This window comes from Brettanomyces nanus, chromosome 2, assembly GCF_011074865.1.
Source record: "Brettanomyces nanus chromosome 2, complete sequence".
Taxonomy (NCBI): Eukaryota; Fungi; Ascomycota; class Pichiomycetes; order Pichiales; family Pichiaceae; genus Brettanomyces; species Brettanomyces nanus.
This window is the reverse complement of record NC_052375.1, coordinates 1,132,283-1,157,587: the sequence shown is the minus strand read 5'-3', so window position 1 is coordinate 1,157,587 and position 25,305 is coordinate 1,132,283. Positions and strand designations below refer to the sequence as shown.

The window sequence follows — 25,305 nt, the reverse complement described above, 5'->3', positions numbered from 1 at the left end:
CTATAATAAAACAAAAAAGGCTAGGTAAAACCGAGCGAACCACTATTGTAAGCTTACTTACAATAACATAGCACCGGCAGCCAAAATAGCGGCACCAGCAGCATAGACATCAGCCTGGGCTGGAGCACCTCCAGTGTAAGTGGTGATGGTGGTGGTATTGGAGCCGTTAGAGGAGTTACCAGCAGAAACAACGGCGGCAAGTAAAAGATAAGCGAACTTCATTGTGAGTATAATATGTTTTTTTTATTTGGTTGACCGTTGGCTAAGCGAATGAGATCAATAAGATTCAGTATGGATAAGAAAAGAGGAAGGAAAAAAAGGGACAAGTGATTAAAATGCAGGAGTAATATATGCGGAATCACCCATATTTATACATTTCTAGTCTAACGTATGGAGCCGTAGATAGGATACAGATATTATCTGAACTCGGGCCTTCTTCAGTTACCGCAACGGGCTGAAGCATAAAGAAAGACAGCCACTTTCATTGTCTCTAATTTTTTTTTCCGCGCAGCAGCTGGCTAAATGTGGCAGTACAATTATTCCCAATTTGTCTAATTAAGCAACTTAGCATACCCGCCACCGGCAATCAACGACCTCATGTATTTTCGATTATGCATACTCGATTATGCATTTTATTCTAGACCTTTTAGTCCTGCCAAATCTATTTACAATGTCAGCCAACCACCGATATCTACCTGACTCTCCATTTGCCTAGATATTCGGTTTTGAATGTTATGCTCGAGCCATACTGTCCGGGCCAATTCTTCGTATTTTCTGGGTGAAAGGTGCAAATCGTGGCTCTTCTTAGAATCGTTTTCGCATTCGCCGTGAATATCAAGGTAGGGACTTTCTATAAAAGTACCCTTCTTTTTTCCAAGGAGTAAAATACAGTTGTTTCTGGGCACAAAAAAAATTCCGTAGCCATCGCTGTCGATGCATTCCCAGTCCATATGCATATTGCACGATCCGTACCGATCTCCGTAGTTTGAGCTCTGCATATCCAGTACCACTCCGCAATAGAGGCAGATGGCCGGATCTACCGGTTGCCAATTCTTCTCGATCCTTCCGCATACCTGGGTGAAGAAGGTATTGAGTTTTTCTGGGAGCTTGATTAATTCAATCGGTCCGGGATACGGAATTTTCGAATCGTAAATTTTCAGCCTGTTTTCTCCTGTCACGGCCGAGAACATGGTTTCACTCAGCTCATCAACCACCTGCACTAATGACGGTAGACCCAAAAACTTGCAAATCCTATTACATTCAAGTTCGCCAGACTCTTTCTCCATGGAAGGAAGAAGATCCAGCCTGAAATTTCCAAACTTAATATACGAGTAGATTAGGCATCTCCTTAAGAATGGAGTCACTAGTCTAACAAGCATACTGTAGAGAATATTACACACTTCAGGTTGTACAAAGGGTGACCCTGGTCCCAAAAAGCTGGAAAACTCCTTGCAGAGTTTATTGCTATTCCCAGTAAAGGTAATGTCAGCCACATCCTGCATCGACTCGCCATCGAGCTTGCTTCCGTTTCGTTGCAATACGGTCATCACTTTCAGGATTGACTGAAGCACATGGCGACAGTAGCATAAACCAACGAGTATCTGGAAGGATAATCCCAAACAATCCAAGCCTTCCGCTCCAACGAGCAATTTGAAGTAGGACTCACCGTCGTAGAGAAGATCCTCCTCAACGCAAACATTGCGAAGCAATCCAAGCAAACGCCTAGGATACGTGAGAGCAGCACCATCACCATTGGCAATGCCATCACTTCCATAGCGGCCAGAAGTGGAAGCTGCAGTCTCGGTACATCTGATGAGGTCTCTAAGCTGGCACCATACTCTGAGAGTAGTCACAGCCTGACCAGATAATTGAGAGCAGACCAATGGTAGATCTGCACTACGCATCTTTATAGAGCCTTTGGAGTAATCAACACCTCTCAAAGAGATTTCTAGAGATTCAATGGTCGAACTGATAAGGGCATTAATTCCGTCAAAGGGAGAAGTAAGAATGGACATAGATCCGATAGCCTGGTTCAGAGCGACAAAAGTCTTCGACTTGGTATTTACCGTATTTGTGCTATCATTGACAAACCAGTGGCCAGGTTTGACATTACTTTTGACTGTGTTCACCAACTCCTGCTTCACACATTGGAGCCTGTTAGCAGCAAGTTCGCCGCTCATCTCTGTTCGTATTTGCCAATCAAAGGACGGTTCAAAGAACCGTTTCATCTGGTCTAGAGTAATTGGATGTGCAAATTCTTCATGGAACTTGCCATCACTACAACTGTAGACAATTGGAACAAACATATTGTTAACGGACTTACAGAGAGGGCACAAAAACTCCAACCTCTGCAGGTCCTCAGGCATGGTTCTCGTAATCTGTGAAACTTGACGTGATCGAATCGACCGAATATAGTTGACGTAACATGAGAAATGCATACCATGACAACAACTGGTCACAGATGATTGATTGTCGCTATAGCAAGTTTCACTGTTGGGAAATCCTGGACCAATAACAGCCTTTTCTTCTATCCCAGAAAGATAGGAATGAAGATGTTGTCCTTGACTACTATCGTTCTCTTGACACGTCGTATCCAAGCTGGAGGGTCCACTGAATGCCTTGTAGAACCAATAGTTATCATCGCACGGAACATATCTAAATTCATTGCTAGGAGCCACGTAACTGAAGATTCCAAAAGGCTCGTCGGACCCTTGGGACGCCATCTGACAAAGAATACACCTCTCTTCGGGAAATCTCCAAGTGTGAACGTCATCATCATCACTATTGTCATGGATGTGGGTAAGATAAGCGGCATTACTGCCATCTAAATCTCCTTCTTCATCCAAATCCATGTCCATATTCATATCCTTAGACTTCTTACAGTTTTCCGCAAATTTCTGCTGCTGCTTTTTGATTTTGGCAAGAATCCTTTCTCTTTTCTTCTTGGCAAGTCGCTTTTTCTTTTCATGAACAGCCAATGCATTGTCTCGTGAACCCAATAACACCAAATCCTCCGAATATCCGGGGATCGCACTTCGAACCTGCTCCTCAGTGAGTCCAGCCTGATGACAGAACACGTGCAAAATTGCACGCAACGTAGGAACAAATACACCGTACCTGTCATCGGTCAGCATTGAAAATAGCATTGCCGGAAGTGGTGAAGAGTATAAATAATCTGTAATAAACCGCTGTCGGTTCTGCTGAGAAACAGCAATCTGAATTAAATGAAGCGTCAGTGATAGGAGACTGTCGGTATCGCAAGAACTCTCAGGTTTCGTCGTTCCTCCGACCTCGGGGTGAGTGCAGAAATAAATTGTCTTCTGAATGAAGTTCAGGAATGCATTAGAGCACGTGATATTTACGACTTGTGCAAAAGGACTATCTGTCCAATCGATCTTCTTTGGAGGAAGAACGACTCTATCCAACGGCATCTTAGGATTATTAGAAGCTTTGCGAGCCCTCTCTTTAAGCATTCTAATGCAATCCTCTCGCTTATTGGATGTATAATATACGTAGAATGGATCAACATCTGAAAAGTATTTTTCTTTTAACCTGTAAAACTTCAACTCCTTCGTTTCCATGTGGCTATTCGGTACTTCTTCGGCACAGTCCTCAAAGGCGATAAAGAATCTTTTCTCTGCACACATGTATTCAGGGATTTCAGCTGTGAGCTGACTGTAATTGAGAGGTTTGAAGCATAGGGCATGGATTAACTCGCGCTCAATGACCATATCCAAAATCTCTGTGGCAGGACGCTTGTGAAGATGGAAATCTTCGGTAAGCAAGTTGATTAAGAACAAAACGAACTCTTCTACCATCTCTGGAGAATGCTGCGGACCGTACTCGCATTCTTTGTACGCCCCACGACACCATTCGTCGATCCCCCAACGGCGTATTAACGTTTTCATGCCATCTTCGGGAGGCGAAAATGCACAAAGCACCTGAGCTAGAAACAAATTCCTCATAAATCCACACTCTCTGAGACCAGAATACTTATAGATATTCATCTGAGTCCTGACACTGAGGCCATTTCTAACCCAAAGTCCCACCTTAATCTGGGATAGAAGAACCAATGTTCTTAGGGTAAAGTCGAAGACAGCCTTAACTCCGTCACCTCTAACGGAATGTGCAACCTTTTCGCAAGTTATCGTATCTATCATATCCAATACCCGCTTTACTCTTTCTGGAGAATTTACACTGCGGTCTGTTTCTAGTACCCACGCCAAAGCAGCTTGCAAAGGATGCAAAAAGCTAACTCGGCCACTTAAAACGTCAAAATCAACGTACCGGCGAACCGAGCCATCGTCCAAAATCTCCTCTGAAATCACTACGGCATCTTCACGATCTGTAATCACCTTACCAGTGGCCTCGTCAGACGTATTTGGTGGGTTTCCAAAAGTAATCTCAACCATTCTATTGATAAGTGGGCCATAAAGCATGTCAGAGACAAAAGTACCATCTGGAAGTATCAACTGCTGCTCATCCAATCTATTAAATACCTTACCAATACTTTCAGCAAAGTGTGCAATGACAGAGGAAGCATTAAAGAAGATTCCATAATCAGTAAACTCGTACTCAACATGCTTGGTGGCCTCTCGTTTGAGAACAGGTCTCGATTGAAGAAGGCTCGCCAGGTGGACGATTTTGGGGAAGGTTTGAAAAAAATACACAATGCACTGGGGATCAGGGTTTCTCGTAATAAGATAGTTCAAATCCATGAAAACATGTCCCCATTTTCTATTCTTCAATGCAGTACAAAGCAACCCTTCTTCATTATAAGCATTAGAATCATTAGTGCTGCCCAGACGAAGATAGTTATCAACGGATCGGATCATCTTGTATTCATCTCCATGTCGAAGTATAGAAACACATGATGAAGGACAGGTGAATAATTGTGTGGTAAGAATAGGCAAAATAGAGCACTCCGGTTCTCTATCAAAAGATAAAAACAGGGTAAGTAAAGTTTCGTAAATATCCAAGAACTGAGCCGTCATGAGCATTTTGTAACGAAGATTGTTGACCACCATAGTCACAAATGTATCATGAAGCTTTTGACGGCTAATACGACACATTCTAATATCATAGAAAAGCATAAACTGCATTCTAGAGGCGGAAAACTTGTATGAACCATCGCTATTGGGTAGAACAAGAGCTAAGTCCTCATATTCACATTCCTGCTTAATATCCATAGGAATATCCCAAGTTAAATCCGGGGGTCTATATTCATCTTGAAATGGAATATATTCAAGCTCAGTAGGAGATAGCAGAATACCATCTTTAGCAACAGATATAGGCCTACTGGCACAACCACTAAGATGACGACACATTAACACGCGTGCGAAGCTGTTTCTCAGATCAATACTATTCTCGATTATGGCAGATTTAGACAAATCAAGCATCCAGGTAATGATCTCATCGCACATATCCTCTCTAAACACATCACGGGTGCTTCTAATACAGGCAGTAAGACCTGTAGACGATAGCACTGTCTGTCTTTTAAGTAAGAGAGTCACATCTTCGGAGATCATAACCATGGCATAGCCTTCCTTTTCACATCTGAGTACCACCATCTCGGCAAATTCAACCACTTTACCCGTAGCAAAACGAACCCTCTGTACCGAATCTCTAAACTGGTGTAATTGATCATTGTAGAGGACCAATGCATAACAATTCGAATTGACATCCTCACCTCCATATATCTCAGAGCTGAGAGATGAACTCTCACTAAATCTTATTATCTCTTCGGGGTTTCTCGGTGCCACTAAGCATGGTACAGCTTGTGACTTAACGTCAATAATATAGTCAACTAACACGGACAGAATGTCACTAAAGTTATCAATGAAATCATTCGTGGCATTAGTTAAACTATCAATTGGCGAAGAATCTCCATCCATACCGACTGCATGGTAGTAATCGCAACGCGAATCAGGATAAGCTTCCGGATCTCCACAGTCACAACAGCCGGCATTGTCACGCTGAATAATACTTCTATGAACCTGGTGTCCTATATGTCTCTCAGGTTGAAAGCAATAGGAACAGAGAGCACATGTCTCATCATAGCCACAGGTAAGACACCTGTAGCAAGTTTCACCCTTCAAAAACTCTCGTGCACATGGACGGCTCACATGGTAATGATTGTTGTCCTGAGATGCCATATCTCCGGAGGAGAGTAGCATAAATGTGTCTATCGTGTGACGGAACTGCTCTTTCACATCCGGTGTGAACTTAAACAATTCCTTCTGTGGAAGCTCAAGAAGATACTCACGCAGAAGTGCCTTAGAAGACTCTCTTTGCTCATTCATTGCCCTTTGTTGCTTCACACCTCAAAGGCAAAATCAAGAGAAGTACAAACTAGCAGGAGAGAAACGCCCGGAATATTGAAATCTCTCGCACAGCCTGAATCAAAGAAAGTGAATAATACAGATCGAGATGATCTGCCTATGGATCAAGACGCTTATATTTTTTATTTTTGCTCCTACTTCCTTTTCCTTACCCATTCTTGGTATCTCTTTGCTCACGTTCAGCTCTTTCTTGCAATATATACTACAAATACAGATTCCTTTAGAAGTATGACAACACCGGCGTCCCCTTCTTCTCTTAGTCGGATTCTGGGGAGTATTCCTGAGAGAACGAAATTCTCTTTACAGTCTCCCTCGTATGATCCTAAGACGGTTATATTCCGCATGCTCTATTTTGCATGTTCCGGTGAAGGACGTTTTTTTGACCAGCTTCTTCCCGGATTAAATCCTCCTCCTTCCTCTGGAAACAGGGCATTTCCAACGTCTTACGATGAGGTCTTTGCATACGTTTTCCCATTTTACAGAGGCCAGAAGGTTAACGAGGATCATTCCCACAAGGGACGAATATGCTCTATAGAAATTCCTTCAGGTGAATTGGTTTATAACTGCAATGACTGTGGTGTTGATCCTACGTGTTGTATGTGCGGGTATTGCTTCAATAAGGAACAGCATTCCGACCATAATGTCGTAATGCATATCTCTCAGGGCAGTGCTATCTGTGACTGTGGTGACAGTGCATCATGGAAAGTGCCATTGAAATGTCCTACTGATATAAGTCATGGCGATTCGGATCTTTCTGACTTGTCTGACGACTTCAAGAACGCCATAGAGTCCACTATACGGACTGCTCTCGAGTACTTCCTCGACGTACAGGCTCTCCAGACGCAAACAGTCCCAAAAATCCACGATTTTTTTGCATCTTCTGAGGATTTTACCCTCTTCAAAGTGCATTCGGATCGTTCCTATCTTCCCGAAAGTAAGTACGGTCCAGACAAGAATGCTGACAAGTACTGGTTGGTGGTTTGGAACGATGAGTTTCATAACTGGAGATCTGCCACTTCTAGCTTAGCAGATGCTCGCAAAGCTTACGGTGAAGATTACGAAGACTGTACAGAGTCGGCTTCTAAAATAGACAAATTTGGCTATACATTGTTGCTTGGATCCTCCGATCTTTCAACCCTTCAAGAGCCGTACTTACAGGTGCAAAAAAATGGTCTAACAGCTACTATAGAGTCTCAACGCGATGTTCTTAGAGAATATCTCAGCATTAGTGCTATGGAATGGATTTCTGAAATTCTGAAGAACGCCAACCTTATGGTGGCCGATTATGCCAAGCATGTTCTTTCCGAACTACTATTAGGGAAGTACTCCTTGGAAGTGCCCGAGGTTCTTCCCGGAAATCAGCTATTCGATCATGAAGAGGCATTGTTGCGGGACAATTTAATGCCAGACGTTTATACTAGCTCTGTTTTGCCTTCCAGTTCTCCAAAACCTTACACTATGGTTTTCTCGAAAAACGAGAATTATAACGGTGAATTTTATATGAACGTTCGATCGTATTCTGCGGAATATAGATCCTTTACGAGACTGCAGCTTCTCTTTTTCTTAGAAATGAGATTTGCCAAGAGCACCAGGAAGTTAATAAAGGGCTTCTTGATCCCGTTAATCACGAATACCTCTCAATCCAGACTAGAATTCGCTCGTCAGATCATTGAATTCTTGCCTGAGTACGAGTATTTAAACCAGGTGGAAGATCGGGAATGGGCACTTACTTTATTGGAGTCCTTTCGCCTACAGATATATCATGATCCTCATATTGGTACAATTCTTCTTGGGGAGGGCCGGCTTTTTAATGTTTTAAGGAGCACTGCACAAATGTTTGCTTTGCATTCTGTTTCTTTGCAGCATGGACGGCTCATATATCAAGTACCAACGGAAATTAACTGGAGATCGGAACGTCTTTCAGCTCTAGAAGACCAGTCCCTACGCGGACTTGAAAATGTGCTATCTTTCCTTGAACCGGGCTCGTCCAAGATATTCGAGCTCGATCACTTCGTTTGTCTCTTGGAGATTATTTCTATTTTCCAGAATTGTCACAACATCACCAGAAAGAGAGGGGAGCATGTGGATTTTGAAGACCGTGCTTACGAAATATACTATACCAGAGGTAGGATCGCTTATGATATCACTAAGGATATTGGTGAATTGGTTGCCGGTCTACACGGAAGAAGTGCTGACGTCGAGAGAGCTATCTCTGTGGTGAGCACCTATTTAAGCTATTGGTACGAGAGCGTTCCCAAGAAAGATCGCGTTATCGTCAGCGAGATGCCTGTGTCGTTCATTCGACCTTTGCATAGTCTTTTTGCGGAGCTGTGCCTTTCTTACAAATGCTTCGACGTTAATCTGCTTAAGGAAAAGGCATATAGCATCACAATTCCTGGGAACACTCTCAATGTTGGAGAAGATTCTAATAGCATACGTTACGTTGCCGATGCATCTGTTCAATCGTTTGTTCTTTCTGCCCAGATCAATAGCGGCTTCTGGGTTCGTAATGGCAGCAGCGTTATCAGTCAGTATTGGATAAACAAAAGTTTTTTCAATACTGAGGGCGATATATACATCATTCAGTTGGCTATCACTTTGGGCCAGCTCAGTGTTAGTGACATTTTCGACAGGTGGGAATTTAAGGATAGTATTGAAGGATCTCTGTCATTTGAAGAATCTGTCTATGAAAAGGATCGAGCTCCCCAGATGCTTCTGGCGATGGCCAGTATGTTTTATCATTTGATAACCTATACAATGCCCTATGACTCGTCTTCGAAGAGAGGTGATCCTAAATACAATCGAACGAAGGCAATTATGAGCTATTGCCTTTGTCGGGAGCCAATTAAATACTCAGATATGAAGTTTAGGTTCGGCGACGAGCCATTCTTTGAAGAAGTTTTTGAGAAAATCAGTGTATACACTCCTCCACGTGGTATCAATGAATATGGCAAGTACACATTGAAAGATGAACTATACGCAGAGTTAGATCCAATGGATATTTTGAATCAGTATGAGGCGGTTGATGATATTCAGGACGCTTTACTCAAGAATCTTGCCAGAATAAAGAAGGTGAGAATAGAAGATATCGTATTGAAACCTCAAATATGCAAACTTAGCGCTGTCGATCTTCACCGAACCGAGGCGATTTCCCGGTTTGTGAAATCTCCACAATTCGTGAAGTACCTCTATAAAGCATTGAGGTTCGCTATCGATTCAAAATGTGACGATCATTTGATGGCCACTTTACACTTGATTCATGCCATTTTTGAAGAGGATGATATAAGGGCATCAAGATCTCAGGAGAACTCCAATGGGCTAAAGCTCTTCATTGATATTCCAATTTGCAACCTTCTTTTATATATTGTGGAGATGGAAGATATGTCTAATGCTACTGTCAAGAAGGCTTCGTCTATTTTGGATATGCTTCTTCTAAAGGATGATGACGTTCTTCAGTCACTTATTGATTGCTTTGGTCAACATCATATTGATCAATATCGAAAGTCGAAGCATGGAAAGAAGCTTGAGACCAAAAGTCAAAGGGCGCATAGAATTGCTTTAAAGAGACAAAAAAAAGTAATGGCCAAGATGCGTGGACAGCAACAGGAGTTTGCTGACACCCACCACAGATTCTTTGACGAAATGAAGAAGAAGGAAGGGGAACAGGCAAAGGTTAAGAGAAAATTCTCAGCTGAGCAGTCAACCAACGAAGAGGATGGTGATATTCTGATGAACGACGAAGAACCTAGGATATGTGTGATTTGCCGAAATCCTGAGAATTATGACGAGTTATTTGGAATTCCTGCTCTTATTACCGAGTCCACGGCATTTTGGAATATTCCCGTGGCATCTAGAAGCACGGCTCCCGGTTGTGTTATTCCTGAGATGTTCGAATCGTATGAAAAGTCTGATAAGCCACCCGATGATGCCCGTTTTGAGCCCAAGTCAGCTTGCAAATCTCTCAATCTCAAACACGTTGTTTCAGGCTGCCCTCACGGGATGCATTTCAGCTGTTTCTGGAACATGCTCAAGTCGAAAAGCTATAAATTGACATCGTTTTGCTGCCCACTTTGTCAGCATTACTGCAATTTCTTTGTCCCTTCTTTACCGTCTCCCAATTTCAAGATGAATCCTACCGGTGATATGATAGCCGATAGCTGGGAAGACATAGCCAGGGAAACAGAAGGCGACAATTGTTCACAGCTTGCTACAGAAGTATTTGATCAGAGCATGTTTCGTGTTCTTTCCGATACCAACTCAGCTGGCTTTCAGAAGATGAAGAAGCAGCTGCAGATGCTAGAGAAAGCAGATTTTCTCAAGAAATTAAAGGGAGGTGGAAGTAAGCTACATGGAACTCCTGGAACCTTCTGCCTTCCTATAGTAATTGCACAATTAATTGCATCCACGTTGGAAATGACTGAGATTAGCCAAAGAAATGACGATAAAGCAGATATCCATGTTCCAATGCTTACTAAACTGCTTGTTCGTTCATTTACCCAATATCGTGTTCTTCTCAATTACATGTCTGTGCCCAGCGATGATGTCTTGGGCTTTTCGCGGATTGTGAATGATATGCAATATGGTTTGTTGCAAGTAGTGCTATCGTTATACTTTTGTGGAAATGAAAACTTTGATACGCTTTTCGATTTCTCATTGTGTCGATCGGCGGCTAAAGTGATCGGATCATTAAGCCTCCGGTTCTTTGAGTCGCCAGCTAATCTGGAATTTGGCTCTGTTTTAGAAAATGCAGAATTGGAGCCTGGCTCTCCGGTCATGACTGGTTTGAAGCGTCTCATTCGGGCGTCCACTGAATCGCTTAAACTTTCCGATTATTCCAATTTTCATCTTGAACAGTTTGCTAACCTAGTGTATCGATATATTCGAACTATGTATCCAAGATACGAAGCACAGGTGAAGCTATTGGCTGAATGTTTCAATTTTGCCAACAAGGATTACACGTTTCTTTCAATGGACGAGTTGCTCATGAAAATATGCGGAGATGAGGAAAGCATGGAGAGTAAAATTACCCGAGGGTTGTGCGGAGTGAACGTGTGGGCTACGCCAACGATAATACCACCACTTGAGTATCCAGGCCGTGTGCATTTACAGCATTTGCCGTCAAAGGTGTCCGAATTCTTACCTGAATGCAAAAAATGGGAACAGATCGGTGGAAGTGGAAAAATGACTAAGGAGATTTTCTTGTGTTTGCATTGCGGTAAAGCAGTTATCAGGAAAGTCCAACACTTGAAGGAATGTCAGATGACTTCAAGAAGCTACGGTGTTTTCTTTTCTCCATATCGCAACGTTTTTGAAATGGAGTTTAGCAAGCTACCAAATATTGTGGATTTTAAATCGATGACTCGTGAGTACTTCAGTATGAAATTAAGATCTCCATACTTGAATAGGCACGGAGAACCTGCGGGAGGGCTTTTTGGAGCTGGAGACTCGGGAACTTTGGATCCCAAGAGATACGACTACATTAACAAGATTTGGTTGAACCAGAGCATGGTGAGTTCTGGCCTAAGGAAATGGGCCTATTTTACCTCTACGCCAAGAGGACGCATGGGTACTATATTTGGATTGGACGACGCAGGTTTTATGGAAGCTACATTCGATGCTATGGAGCCAAATATTGCTGAGTCAGATGAGGATGAGTTTATAGTCGAGTCGGATGCTGAGAATAGCTTTACTGACGGTGACTATGATGATTAATATTAGCCAATTATCGGGCATGATCCTGTATAGTGACATAATTTTTACCCTTTCGTACCTCGCTTTGACCAATCATCTTCCAGCGAAAATAAAAAACCGCGCGAGAGAAAATTTCGAGGAAGGCTTATTAAACATATATAGCAGGCTTTACCTGGTACTGAAGTACAGCTTTCTCTAGACTATTCATTATATCTTGCAATATGTCCTTCTACAGTACGTTATATAATACTATTTTCAAGAGAAATTCGGTCTTTGTGGGTACGGTGTTTGCGTCTGCCTTTTTGTTTCAGGCTACCTTTGACGAGGCCGTTACTGCTTGGTACGAGAACAGAAACAAGGGTAAGCTTTGGAAGGATGTCAAGGTTCAACTTGCCGCCGGCGGGGATGCCGGTGGGGATGCTGATGACGACGAGTAATTTAGACAGCTTTTGACTTTATTCATATCTATTCATATCTCTTATTGTTTTGGACAGAGATGCAGTTGCAACAGAGGCTGCCTATGTTCAAAGCTACTTATTTATTTGCTTAATACAAGTATTTGTTACAAATGTGCTTACGTAGTCTATATAGAGATTATGCTACTTCCACGATCATGCCGTCAACATCGTCAGTGTCGTCAGTGTCATCGGTGTCGTTAGCATCGTCATCTATGCCGTTGGTAGCCTCCTGGCTACTCAAATACTGCCTAATTTCGGCAATCTCCTGCTCAGGATCATACAAATCCTGGGATTTTTCATCTCTCATCAACATATCGACAATTCTATAGCAAAGATCAGTGATCTGATCGTCCTTTGTAGCCCTATCAAACTCTCTAACTATTGGATAAACTCCGTTCTCTCTCAAGTATTCTCTACCTTTTCTGGTGACGCATAGAAGTAAAATAGCCTCGAGATAAACGGTACTAATCTCTTTTAGAGGCTCTGTCTTCTTGTCAGAGCCCAATAATTGTAATTCTTCTGGAAGTTCCATCACTTCTTCTTCGCTAAGTCCTTTATTGTCTGCCAATGCAATAGGCGACAATAAGTAGGGCAACAAGTTGATATCGCGATTCTCCAGAAGCCTCATTTGCTGGTCTGTATCAAACAACGAGTTCTTGATGATGGAGGACACACCCTGTCGTCTCGCCTTGCAGTCGTACTTCTCTGTGAACACCAATAACTTCATCAACGGCACAACTCCATCGTATTTCTGTTCCGTAATGAAATATTGTCGTCCCTTTTTAAACCTAGATATATCTGCAAAGAAGTATGCCAAATAGTCGTAGTTGGCATAGCTGTTTAACTTCCGGTCTCCTCCTTTGACAAACAAATCCATGAGACAATTAATTGCTTTACTACTCTTGAACACCTCTTTTTGTTTATCGGTCTTCAAGGATACTTGAACGTCAAATACTTTCAAAATCGAATCACTTTTTGCCATATTAGAGAGTAAGATGCACGCAAGATCCGCATTACTATTCGTTAGATCTATAAGCTGTTGAGCAACAATCAGCTTCACAAAACTCAGGTCATTAACCACAACCTCTCTCATTTGCTCATCATCACACAAATTGCTCAATATTGTCTCGGCATCCTGAACTGTACTGGCCTTCCTATCTCTGGCCAAAACTTTCAAGTCCTTGATGGCCCGGTAATTGTCATACTTGAATAACTTCTGCTGAGAGTTGGCCCCAACAGCGGAGTACGCAACCAAATGGGCTAAAGCAATCTCTCTAACGCCCGATTTTGGGTCGTGAAGAAAACCTACTAGTTCCTCCAGTGGCGATGGCATTTGGCTATATAACTAGAATATGAACATATGTAATGAAGCAAAATTTTTCCTATCTTTTTTATCCTATTTTTCACTCACTATCTCACAGCCTTTTGTAAACCTTCTTGTTCTTAAGAACAAAGCTTTCTTTCAACACCTTCTTCAAATTGGTCCTAGCATTAGGATCTTTGCTCATTTTCATCTTTAATGATCTCACAAGAGTTGTAAGTGAAATAGGTCCATCTTTGATGAGTTCGTCAACGTCAGATTTGGAAATTTCGTAGCTTTCTCCAGCTTTCGGACTTGGTGACGGAGACTTTCTCTTGAGGTTTCTTCGAACAGCAGTTTCAGGGTTCCATTCACCTTCTCTGAATTGGGAGAGAATAGTCTTTGGTATTCTCAAAGTGACAACACCATCCGATGCTTTCAATACAAAAATCTGTTTTGCACCTCCAAGTCCTTCTTCTCCTTCTTTCTTCACCGTCACCGTCTCTTCGAGCTTACCATCAGCTCCGGCCTCCTTTTTGATAGTGATAATTTTATCCTCATCTTCATCGCTATCATCCTTCTCAATCTCACTGTCTGACAAATATGGATTGTTTTCTTCGTCGTCTGTATCATACACCTCGTTCATAGCGTTCTGAACCAAGGCCTTTCGTAACTTCTTACCCTCCTTATCAACCTTTCTGGTTTCAAATAGATCATCAATATCGGACTCATCTTCATCACTATGTTCAATCAAATTGTTGGCTCGTAGCATATTTTTCTTCATCTTACCTTCAACCAGCTTGTTCTCCTCTTCGTTTCCTTCCATAATTGGTGCTTCTTCATCATCTTGGAATTCATCATCATAATCCATATCTTCATCGTCCGTCTTTTTACCATCTTCTGTATCTTCATGATGAGGCCTTGACGTCGTCTTGAACTTTCTATAACGTAAATCCACACGCTGTCCATTGGCAACCTCTTCTGCCATCTTCCTCATCAGCCATCGTTGTCCCGTGTTTCCTTTGTTCATTTTAGCCTCTGCCTCTTCCAATGTCAATGTAGCATACTTATTTCGAGGAGTAAACCTATAATACTTCTCTAAAGGAACCAGCTTAAAACACTTATTAGCGTTATCCAATACAAGTAAGCAGTAGTTATCTGTATTGCCAGCCTCATAATTGCCAACCCATGCTTGTTTGGCATCATAATCTTCCAGAACCCATGGATAAAACTCCTCGTATCTCAACCTTCTCTTGGTCTCATCATAAGCCCTAATCTGCCTTGTCTTTTTCTTCAAGACCTGCCTCTTGGTCTTTCTGGCACCTCCATCTGGTGCCACTAACTTCATTTGGTTCTCCTTTTCCTGCTTTCTCTTGATTTCGTCTTCCTCTCTTTTCTTCTCGTCCAATCTTTGTGCCCTTTCCTCATCACTCATCCCGTCCAATTCAATTTTCTCGTCGATTTGCTCCTGTGATAGTTCAGTGGGTTTAATACCCTTATTTTCCATATATTCCTTTCTCTTCTCTACTCTTTCGATGTCTCTCTCACGATCATCAATTGTCTTCTGTTCTAATTCCTTCATAGACATTTGAAATTGAAAGTTTTTAGGGTCCTTTCTATGTAATCTCGTGGGCTGCTCAAAATCCTTCAATGGATCAACCCTCTTCACGCTATGGAACTTCATAATATGATACCTCGTCTCTTCGATATCCTCTTTTGTACATGCTCGAAGAGGAAAGCAATCAAACTGAGGTGCATCTTCTATCTTAGCATTATCTTCTTTCTTAACCTGAACATTTTGAGACATCTTAACCCAGTGTAAACTGTTGCCTTCAAAAGGAGTCTCTACTAACAAATGATGCTGAATGATTTTTTTTTTTCTGCTCGCGACGCTCAACATCAATTCAAATTAATGGGGGAGGGAGGGAGGTTGGTTTAGCCTGCTTCACTTTACTTATTTCCTATATGAATCATCAACCCAACGTTTCGCACAATCTTAATCTTGTGATCAAGCTTAAAGATATCACTTCTCTTTCTTTCGGAGCTTGCTCTGGTATTCTCAAATTGACCGCTTGGAAAGGTGTGGTATTCTTTCTTCTAACAAATTTGGTCACAAGTGTTTCCTACTACTTGTTTATAGTAGGTGGTCATCAAAACTCCACCAAGTACTATCTAAATCCTTTAAGAGATATTTTTGTCTCTGAAATTGGAAGATTCTTTGCCAGTTTTGTCATGATGTGGTGTTTATTGTATGCTATAGTGAATACGTGACGACATAAACAGCTACAAAAATAGTTCTCTATACTTCTGTTCCAACCTCTTGAACATATTTTCATATGTTTTCCCCTTCACTCTGGCTCTCTTATATTTGACTCCATAGATATCTGTCACCTCAACATCCTTTGGTAACTCCATTCCTGTTATATTGAAGAAGAGCCTCAAACAGCTAGAGCGACTGAATGCCAAGTCGTTCCGTGGATCGCACACACATTTATGTGCGATTTTTTCCTCCATATTGATTGGACATGATATTCTATTGAGAAGATCATTGTATCCTGAGTCGGCAATGTACAAGATCTTATCTTTATCAACATATGTACTGAAATAGAGCGTCTTCAAGTTATAATCGGTCCAGCGTTCGTAAAATAAACCCATAGCTGCATCCATGTGATTGAAAAATCGCTTGTAGTGCTCGCTCCGTAAGATGTCCATGTCAACAATCCCCATATTGCTGTCCATGTTGCATTGAGTGTATAAAGGAGTAACTCCTTCATTTATTATGAATTTCTGTAGGTTGTTTGAAGAAACTGCGCCCGATTCTTCCGATTGGTTGATGAATTCAAGATAGGTGCCAAACAAAGTCTTTACACCAACAGCAGAATCGACAGGTGCATATGAGAACCCAAATGCCTTTTCCTCTGTCTTCATACGCCTGAAAAAATCATCGTCAACATTGCACTGCAACGCTGTTCCGATGTCAACATTACAAACATATCGATATCGTGACAAGGTGGGAAGAAATTGAAACCCATATGAATGAAATCGATTCTTTAACTTGAAATCCAAGTACTTATGGTTCGGCACTAGGCCGTACCGACTTCCAGACATTCCCTTCCATTTCAAGTAATGTCTATCTATTGATTCGGGTATATTAAAATAAGGATTGTCACGCTTAATCTCCTCTATAATCACGTTTCCTGTCACCATATGTTCCAACCGTCTTCTCAACTCTTCTGGAAATCCCCCAGATTCCACATCAAAATAGCTAAATACCCAATCGTAACCATACTTGGAATTGAAACTCATCTCAATGGATCTCACAGTAGCCAATAGTGTCTCCTTTTGTTCAAGGTCTGGGATGTATGTATAAAATGCTCCATTCACCTCATTAGGCATCAAGTTATCAATTTTAGACAACCTTTTCTTCTTATCACTTATATTCCATATGATAGTGTATAGTGCCAAGCAAGCGACAAACAACTGAAGAAGTCGAAGCCGCAATACCATCCTGGGCATCATTATGTAAAGGTTACGCTAAGAAGTCGTCTATATACAGAGAGGGTGAAATCGATCCTTAGTCGCGAAGGATTTTCTAGGCTTAGATCGTCGTCCTGCTTAACTTGTCGATCTTCTTTACATTCTCCATTATCAACCCTTGATTTACCATGGCCAAGCTCACAATCTTTTCTTTCTCATCCTTATTCTTGTAGTGCTTCATATTTTCCAATTTGGTCACAATCTGACTGATTTGTTTTACTATCTCATAACTGTCACTATCGTCGTAGACGTTGACTTTCCCACTTTCAACGAGTTCTAAAAAGCCGATCAACCGGTTCAATCGACCCTCTAGTTGCTCCAAGCTACTTTTTATTCCCTTTTCTGTGTCCTCCAAGACATTTTCGGTCTTGTCCCCTTCTTGCACTGGCTCTACAGCCTGTGATATCTCATTCAAAGCTATGTTTTCCATTGTAGATCTGCCAATTTCAATACATTTCACCGAAATCTGTTGCCCACTAACTAGTAGATGCACTCTTTTGGTAAATTCACCGTTTTCAAGGAGCATGTATATTAATTGATCAAAATGATCTAGGTTCATCTCCTTACTCCAGCCCACAAATCGTTCTCTCTCGTTTATTTCTTCACCATAATATCCTACCACCGTCAAATATCCATATATTTGCTTAAGAAGCTCCAACTTCTCCTCGATATCTCTGATCCCATTCTCAGTCAGTACCTCAATGGCCATCACTACAGAGCAAGTGGAGTTCTTCATTATTCCAAGAAGAAGTCCACTATTGGAAATCCCGTAGGACTCATCAGCTTCCCCTGCTCCAACGTTCGTCCTATATCTCTGATCTGCAATATTGAACAATGCTAACGGATGAATTAGCACTTTAACCATGTCTACGGAAACGAAACTACTGCTGCTAACAATATTACTAGTCTTTTTATTTTTTTCCCCCCTTCTTGCGCGCACTCATTAGACTACGTTATCTATAGACATTGCATCGTCATTTTTAGCAAGATCAGCCATAATTTCCGTCTCATCATCTGATAACATTTCTTCATCTCCATCATCATCGAGTTCCACAATTTTGCCGGCAGAATTATCCCGATTTTCTTCAAACCATCTCATGTAGATTCTCCATACTAATAATCCAGGATTGTAGTATCGTATCAAGGCCATGTACCTCTTTATGAACTGGTTTAGATAGAAATTTCTCTCGCCAGCTTCAATTTCCCCCGTTTCTCCTTCTCTTTCTCTCTTGTGCACCAGAATCTTGGCAATGTACTCCCTGAGTCTGCTGTTGCTATCTAGATCTGGTATCACCAACTTCTCCAAATCAACATTCTCAAAGTCCTCGATTTTCTCTCCCACAGTATCTTTGACTTGGTTTGAAAGCGAATCTACTTCATCCGAACTCTCTCTGAGAAATTGGTCCATATCATGTATCACTATCCTATCAGAATCACTGTAGTATCCCTCATAACTGGGCGTCTCCATCGAATTGATTGGCGTCTTATTCTGTACACCAAATACATCATTGTAAGGTCGTTTCTGACTCGATCCACCTGCTGATACATGCAACCGTTCCATGGTATCTATTAGTCTTCTTTTTGTAGCATGTGAATAATCTGCTGGTATATCCTGGTATAGATGTCGTTTTCTTGGAGATGACGTCTCATTCATTTCACCATGTTCTGGCATATTCACATTTTGAGTGCAAACAATCGTTGATGCGTTCCATCCAATCCCTCTTAAGAGTAATGGTGGTGGATATTTCTAGAAATTGCGATTGTCACGTCGAACGAGCATTTTCTCTAACTCGTATTTTTCGTCCCGATTGGGGAATTTACGAGTTTCACCGTTATCCCATTTTCTTATAGATCATGTCTACTGGTACCTTCTATGAGTATTCCCCTGGACTATTCGCCTTTGAGATCGACGAATACTCTTCCAATGTACTTATTTTTGTAGGTGGTTTAGGTGACGGCTTTATGACTGTCCCCTATCTTCCTCTATTATCTCAACAGTTGCATAAGATTGGCTGGTCACTTATCCAAATTCAAATCACTAGTTCCTATATTGGCTGGGGTACCGGTTCATTATCGAGGGACTCCTCAGAGATCGGCCAACTCGTCGCGTACTTAAGATCTAAAAATACTAAAGGTGGATCACGTTCTCGTATAGGACTAATGGGTCATTCTACAGGATGTCAAAATACCATGCATTACTTCACCAGACAACCACGTGATTCCAAATACTTTCCCTTGGATTTCGGTATTTTGCAGGCGCCCGTGAGTGACCGAATTACTGGAGTCAAGGCAATGCCTGAAAAAACGTTCAAAGAAGCTCTTTCACTGTCCAAGAAGTATATCAATGGGCATCAAAGCGATGAATTGATGCCCATGAAGTTTTGCAACTACTTCTTTGGCTGCCCTATTAATGCTTATAGATGGTACTCGTTGTTTTCCGTGAGAGGAGATGATGATTTCTTTTCCCCGGATCTCACTCCAGATGATCTAAATACCACTTTCGGTAGATTCGACAAGCCCCTATTGGCTCTATACAGCGGATCCGATGAATTTGTTCCCGCAAGTGTGGACAAGGCTGATGTTATGAAGCATTTTTCCCAAGCCACAGGTACCAACTGGTCCAAATATAGCAAAATAGTCGAAGGAGGTAAGCATAACTTAGGACCGGAGTCTAAAGATGGTGCAGCAACTACCGCTGTGGAAACGGTGATCAAGTTTATTGCCGAGATCTAGATATCCATTCTTGCCTCTCCCTGCGCAACGTGGCATAATGTCTCGAATGGAAAGTATCTTTTATCTGTAGCCAATCACAAATGCTCCATCCAAGAAGCCAATCAGTAAATCCGTAGTCTCTTATGAGAGAAACAACAACAAAGTAGGCAGTTGCATTGAATGTACCCAAGAGAAGACCCACTATTACCTGATTGAGAGTATGGTACTCAAAGAAGAGTCTTGAGTAAGTAATGAGACCGACAGCCAATGCCAACAAAATTTTATAACCTATGGAACATAGACGCTCCATCTTATATGGCCACTGATATTTCATCTTGAGTAAAATATATACGGAAAAGAACGCTATGAACTGAGAGTGAGAAGAAGGCATTCCATAGACCAATCTGCCTTCTTTCTTGAAGATCTGTCCATTAACAGGCCTCTCGAATTGAATGCAGCCCTTCAAAATTGTACTGGTGATATCGTTTATTACCTGACCGGCAGCAATAATGCAGCATTCAATTTCTCTCGTAACCAAAAACCATGAGAATAGATAGACTAAAATGAGTATGGGGAAGATCGAAGACAGCGCCAAAAGAAGTGTACATGAATTGGAAGGATCGTAGACTATGTAAGTGTGATCAAAGGGGATGTATTTTGAGTTCATTCTTAGAAAGTATAAGAAGAGTACTTTCTCATTATATAGGAGAAAAAAATGTCAAAGGTCGAAACTTAAACTTAAACGCCTCATCGCTTGAATCATCTTGTTTGATCTAAGAATTATGAGTTCGAATGGCGGTGGATCTGTCTCTACTGAAGACGTTGTCTCTCCTTTTCTTAAACAATTGGCTTCCCAGCCCTCTACAGACGGTTTAGTCAACTGCCTCAAAAGCATTTATCAAATATCTAGGCTCGAACATGGACGAGAGCGGGATATTCACAGCTTACGAATCTCTTCTGTTATAATCGGTCATACGATCCCAGAGACGTACAAATTACTTAGTGAAGAAGCTAAGAGACTGGTATGTGATGTACTTGGAGATCGTGTTTCGTTATCTCAACTTGTGACTAAGGTGAATCTAGAATCTGAGGAGAGTGGAGATCAGATCTATGCCAAAGTGCTAACTGATGTTGTTGAGTTGCGTACTTTTGGTCAGATATTCGACGGATTGAATTTAGAAAGTGAGCAGTACTTCAGAAATGTCAAAGTATTGGTTCTCAATAAAGTTATTGAGGCTCTAACTAAGACTCACATGAGGAGCCGTACAGATTGGCTTGAAAACGTCCTTAAGAAATACTATCAGATTGTGTTCGACGAACTCTTGCACAGGCAGCTCAAGGGAAATCGGACGGTGAAGCTTTTGGATGGGTTGTTCTCTCAGGATGAGGATCTTGTGAGGTATTATTTTGTGGATGACGATATTCACTTGAAACTAAATCAAGTGTACTCGACCGGAACTACAGATTGGTATTTTGTGAAACTATTGGTAAAGTATCTGGTGAAAACGCTTGGCTCTGAAGAGGATGTTTCTGCCTACTTTTCTGTTTTACAGGATTTTAAGTTCGATAGTGGTAACCGGCTTGTCGACGTGGCATCACAAGTTAACGAGTATCGGGTGATCAAGATTCTTCTTGGTCTTGCTGCTTCACTGGATGTCTTTTTTTACGAACATCTCAAACAAGGAGTAACTAAATTTGGTTCCAAGTCCTATATTGATAGTGTTTCTAACACTGCTCAATCTGCATTCACGAAATATCTTATAACTTTGGTTGCATATTGCACAAAGGAGCAAATGGATGATCTTTCAGGCAATCCGTTTTTTTTGGATGCCGTGACGAATCGTTTGGATTCAACCTTGCCCAATCTTCGTACACTAGGAATGATCTTTGCTGATACTGTGTACGAGAAAACCAATGGAGAATCCTTGTTTAAGATGGAAGAGTATCAAAATGGACGAAAAGAGTTTATAGAATCCATGGGAGAATTCCCGATGAGTCTAAAAAGGGAATCGCTGAAAGATGCAGTAAAGACTATAAGAAGATCGCATAGCAAACCAGTTGTTGCAGACATTATTCAGGTAAATGATGTACCTTCTTCCACAGTTCAAGCCTCTTCTGAAATGGCCGACTCGGATGTGGAAGATTCCGATGGTTCCAATGGAGCTGAAAGAGTAAAGAAGGTTTCAATTCCAGTATACCTAAAGGAATTGCTAGCATATCTTTCTGCAGACAAAGAAAAGGACGATTTAGCGTATGAAAAAAGGAAGATAGCCTTTGCAATTGCATCGCAGATGATTCGAGCCAAGAAAGGATCTCCTGAATTAGAATACTATGCCAATTCTTTGCTTGAAGAAGTCCTTTCGGCGTCCAATTTGTATAATTTTGAGGATTTCAACTCGTGGAAATTGTCAACCATGATCGCCATCACTGTCTGTGAGTTTGAATCTTGCTGGAAGTGGTTGCTCCGCATCTTTGTTCAGGGAGATATCTCCATTAGTACCAGAGTTATGATTCTCACCTGTCTCAGTATTAGTTCTCGAGAGAAAAGTGGTGGCTATGAGGATGATTTTGTACTTGGTAAGGTGGATGTTAATCAATTCAAGCCAAAGCAATTGCCTGAAAGTATTCATAGGCAGTTTATGCGATTTGAGAATGACACCTCTCCGTTCCTTGATGATCAGCATTCCAATCTCAAGGCTCTCGATTCGCCTATGGAAAACCTTTCTCTGGGAGGGAAAGTTGTTCGAATGTCATCTACTCTTGCCAAGCAAAGATCAGGAAACGGGAAAGCAATCGGGGCTGCTGTTAAGGACACGTCTTTCATCAATAAACAGCTACCCAGGTTATTCTATGCCCTTATAGGAGTTTGGGAGACTGTTAATAATGTTACTGGATCTGGCTTTAAGCTTGGGGGATTTTCTACGCTCTTGAATTCCGAGTACTTCAAGAATCTGGACATGATCTATGAATGTGCCATTCCTTCCAGTATCGAGTTAACTGGAATGACCAAGGATTTGTTTATTACGGTGGTAAATGAATTAAGGTTACTTTCTTCTGAGCCAAAGCTTGACTCGGTTGTTTTTGAAGCTGTTCTTAGATGTTTGAAAGCAGTTGTGGATATTGATTCGGATACACTTCCAAAGAGAGAGCTTTTTTCTACTGAACTCTTGGCAGCCTATAATATATTGGAGGAAATAATGGAGAGTGGTATGATTGTGGAAGAAAGATTGACTGTAAATTGTGGGTACGTTATGAATAAGTTGATGGATGGTCAATAAATAGTTTGCAAATAATCCTTTAATCTAATTCCTAATTGAGATATTCGCGAGACAAGGAATCTATCCAGCTTGGACAACTTGTCTTCTAAGTGGTAGATGATATGTTCTCTCGTTACCTTAAATCATCCTCTGTACCCAGTGCAGGCCAAATTTCGTCAATAAAATCAAGTCTTGTGGGGAAGAAATGGTGTATTCACGACGAATCGCTCTCTCCTTATAAAGCTCAGCAGCTATATATTACTTTGCAATCGGCGTTAACAAGAGACAATCCGAATAGTTCATTGGATAGTTCATTTGTGGCTGAGAACTTTAGACATGGGTTGCCTATTCCTTATGGATACTCTCTAATATACTGCAATCCTATACACTACGAGTCAGACCTCAGTTCTGATGGTTACGATAACTTCAACTCTCCCACGCTAGACAATATCGATATGTTTAGGCGACGAATGTGGGTTGGTGGAGAGTTCGTCTTTCATAATGAGAACCCTCTCAGGTTCGGTGACGAGGTGCAGTTTGTGGAAACTGTACAGAGAATGAAAAGCTTGAACCAGAACAAGACGATATTCATAGATTATATGAGAAGTTATACCAACGGCCTTGGACTAAGCACGGTAGAGAAGCGAAGAATCTGCTATCTACATGATTTATATAGGCATCCAGAGCCGAATACTCGTGACGAAACGGTCACTGACTCTGCCACTACCGCTGACAAATCTTGCTTCGTCGTCCCTAGTAGAATCACTAATTTTCGGATGAGTGCACTCACATTCAACTCACACCTACTTCACTATGATCCGGAATACTGTCAACGGATAGAGGGATATCCCAAAGTATTGGTTCAAGGCCCACTTCTCTTTGAATTGGTTCTTCAATATTGGATGATGTGCACAGACTATCAGATACCTGTTCAGAGAATCAGCTATAAAGTAGCAGCACCGGTGTTTGTCGACGAGCGGTGTAAATTGTGTATAAAGGAGGTGGATTCGGAATGCTGGCGATTATGGTTACAAAACGAGCAGGATGAAGAGTGTTTGGTGATGAACTTAAGTACCCTTCGCACTGTTTAATGAGCACTGCGAGTCGGTAAGGCGGTAATTGGAACTCAATTTCATTTCCCAGTCATGCCAATGTCTCCATTTGGAAACTGGTTTCTTATCGAGATCAAGAAGTACCACTTTGTATTTACTGAAATTAATGAATATACTCACATCTTTCAACGTCATAGACAACAGGAGGAAGTTGTCCACATCAGATGCTCCTTTTAGCTCTTTCAAAACGCTATGGATGTCAAACCCCGGCTTATTCTGAAGACGAAAGAGGGCTTGTATGACATTGTAGAGATCAGCGAGTAACGAAGACCCAGATCTACAGGAATTTAGCGGAATCTCCTTTTCAAGGCCCAGTCTTTGTATTTCGTCGATGATCCTTTGAAACCACTGCTCCGTCTGTTCCTTCCCGTTGATCAGTGGAAGGCAGCAGTTAACAAAGGATTGATTTTTCATCTTGGCCTGAGCACAGTTGCGACATGTACTAAAGCTTTTTGGTGGTTTATAGAGCCATTTCGGCTTGAATTCAAAGAGAACCTCTTCATCTTTGACGTAGAACACAATGTACTTATTGAGCTTCACCAGTTTGTATTCACTTAGAGGACCCTTGAATACATTGTCCATCAGCAATGCTTCTGGGTCGCCTGTGTCTAGCTGAACCCCTTGGGGTGAAAATTCTTCAAGCTTTTTTATTAGCTGCCTATCAAGGGACACTAATTGTATCTGTAGCATATAATGTCGAATGGCATCAAACAGCGATGAGCTCAGATACTCATACACCTCTCTAGTTCTGATTGTGTTACCTTTCAATCTCACTCGAAGAACCTTTCCCTCTAATCGAGAATCCTTGCCACAGTATCTGTAAACCGCATTTGCTGACCCTTTAGTGAGAAATTCCCAATCCATGCAAAAGAAAAAAGAGGTAGATTGCAAGGGAAG

General features: G+C 41.5%; 9 protein-coding genes across 9 annotated transcripts; 3 read left to right on the top strand and 6 right to left on the bottom strand.

Moving 5' to 3' along the window:
* Nucleotides 1-665: 665 nt before the first annotated feature.
* On the bottom strand, nucleotides 666-6,302 carry FOA43_002543 (uncharacterized protein; the record flags this gene model as incomplete). Its single annotated transcript, XM_038922830.1, has 1 exon — nucleotides 666-6,302. The coding sequence occupies one exon, from the start codon at nucleotides 6,300-6,302 to the stop codon at nucleotides 666-668; it is 5,637 nt and encodes a 1,878-aa protein (XP_038778758.1).
* A 487-nt stretch (nucleotides 6,303-6,789) lies between these two features.
* Nucleotides 6,790-12,053, top strand: FOA43_002542 (uncharacterized protein; the record flags this gene model as incomplete). The annotated part of the gene is made up of 2 exons (XM_038922829.1): nucleotides 6,790-6,794; nucleotides 6,824-12,053. The coding sequence occupies 2 exons, from the start codon at nucleotides 6,790-6,792 to the stop codon at nucleotides 12,051-12,053; spliced, it is 5,235 nt and encodes a 1,744-aa protein (XP_038778757.1).
* A 200-nt stretch (nucleotides 12,054-12,253) lies between these two features.
* Nucleotides 12,254-12,469, top strand: QCR9 (qcr9 subunit 9 of the ubiquinol cytochrome-c reductase complex; the record flags this gene model as incomplete). Its single annotated transcript, XM_038922828.1, has 1 exon — nucleotides 12,254-12,469. One exon carries the CDS (start codon nucleotides 12,254-12,256, stop codon nucleotides 12,467-12,469), a length of 216 nt encoding a protein of 71 aa, XP_038778756.1.
* A 157-nt stretch (nucleotides 12,470-12,626) lies between these two features.
* FOA43_002540 (uncharacterized protein) lies at nucleotides 12,627-13,583 on the bottom strand (the record flags this gene model as incomplete). Its single annotated transcript, XM_038922827.1, has 2 exons — nucleotides 12,627-13,544; nucleotides 13,575-13,583. The coding sequence occupies 2 exons, from the start codon at nucleotides 13,581-13,583 to the stop codon at nucleotides 12,627-12,629; spliced, it is 927 nt and encodes a 308-aa protein (XP_038778755.1).
* A 322-nt stretch (nucleotides 13,584-13,905) lies between these two features.
* Nucleotides 13,906-15,690, bottom strand: FOA43_002539 (uncharacterized protein; the record flags this gene model as incomplete). Its single annotated transcript, XM_038922826.1, has 2 exons — nucleotides 13,906-15,633; nucleotides 15,682-15,690. 2 exons carry the CDS (start codon nucleotides 15,688-15,690, stop codon nucleotides 13,906-13,908), a joined length of 1,737 nt encoding a protein of 578 aa, XP_038778754.1.
* Nucleotides 15,691-16,073: 383 nt separating this feature from the next.
* Nucleotides 16,074-17,179, bottom strand: FOA43_002538 (uncharacterized protein; the record flags this gene model as incomplete). The annotated part of the gene is made up of 2 exons (XM_038922825.1): nucleotides 16,074-17,106; nucleotides 17,175-17,179. The coding sequence occupies 2 exons, from the start codon at nucleotides 17,177-17,179 to the stop codon at nucleotides 16,074-16,076; spliced, it is 1,038 nt and encodes a 345-aa protein (XP_038778753.1).
* Nucleotides 17,180-18,270: 1,091 nt separating this feature from the next.
* Nucleotides 18,271-18,888, bottom strand: FOA43_002537 (uncharacterized protein; the record flags this gene model as incomplete). Its single annotated transcript, XM_038922824.1, has 1 exon — nucleotides 18,271-18,888. One exon carries the CDS (start codon nucleotides 18,886-18,888, stop codon nucleotides 18,271-18,273), a length of 618 nt encoding a protein of 205 aa, XP_038778752.1.
* A 1,933-nt stretch (nucleotides 18,889-20,821) lies between these two features.
* FOA43_002536 (uncharacterized protein) lies at nucleotides 20,822-23,317 on the top strand (the record flags this gene model as incomplete). Its single annotated transcript, XM_038922823.1, has 1 exon — nucleotides 20,822-23,317. The coding sequence occupies one exon, from the start codon at nucleotides 20,822-20,824 to the stop codon at nucleotides 23,315-23,317; it is 2,496 nt and encodes an 831-aa protein (XP_038778751.1).
* A 1,185-nt stretch (nucleotides 23,318-24,502) lies between these two features.
* FOA43_002535 (uncharacterized protein) lies at nucleotides 24,503-25,272 on the bottom strand (the record flags this gene model as incomplete). Its single annotated transcript, XM_038922822.1, has 2 exons — nucleotides 24,503-24,505; nucleotides 24,529-25,272. The coding sequence occupies 2 exons, from the start codon at nucleotides 25,270-25,272 to the stop codon at nucleotides 24,503-24,505; spliced, it is 747 nt and encodes a 248-aa protein (XP_038778750.1).
* Between the last annotated feature and the right edge of the window lie 33 nt (nucleotides 25,273-25,305).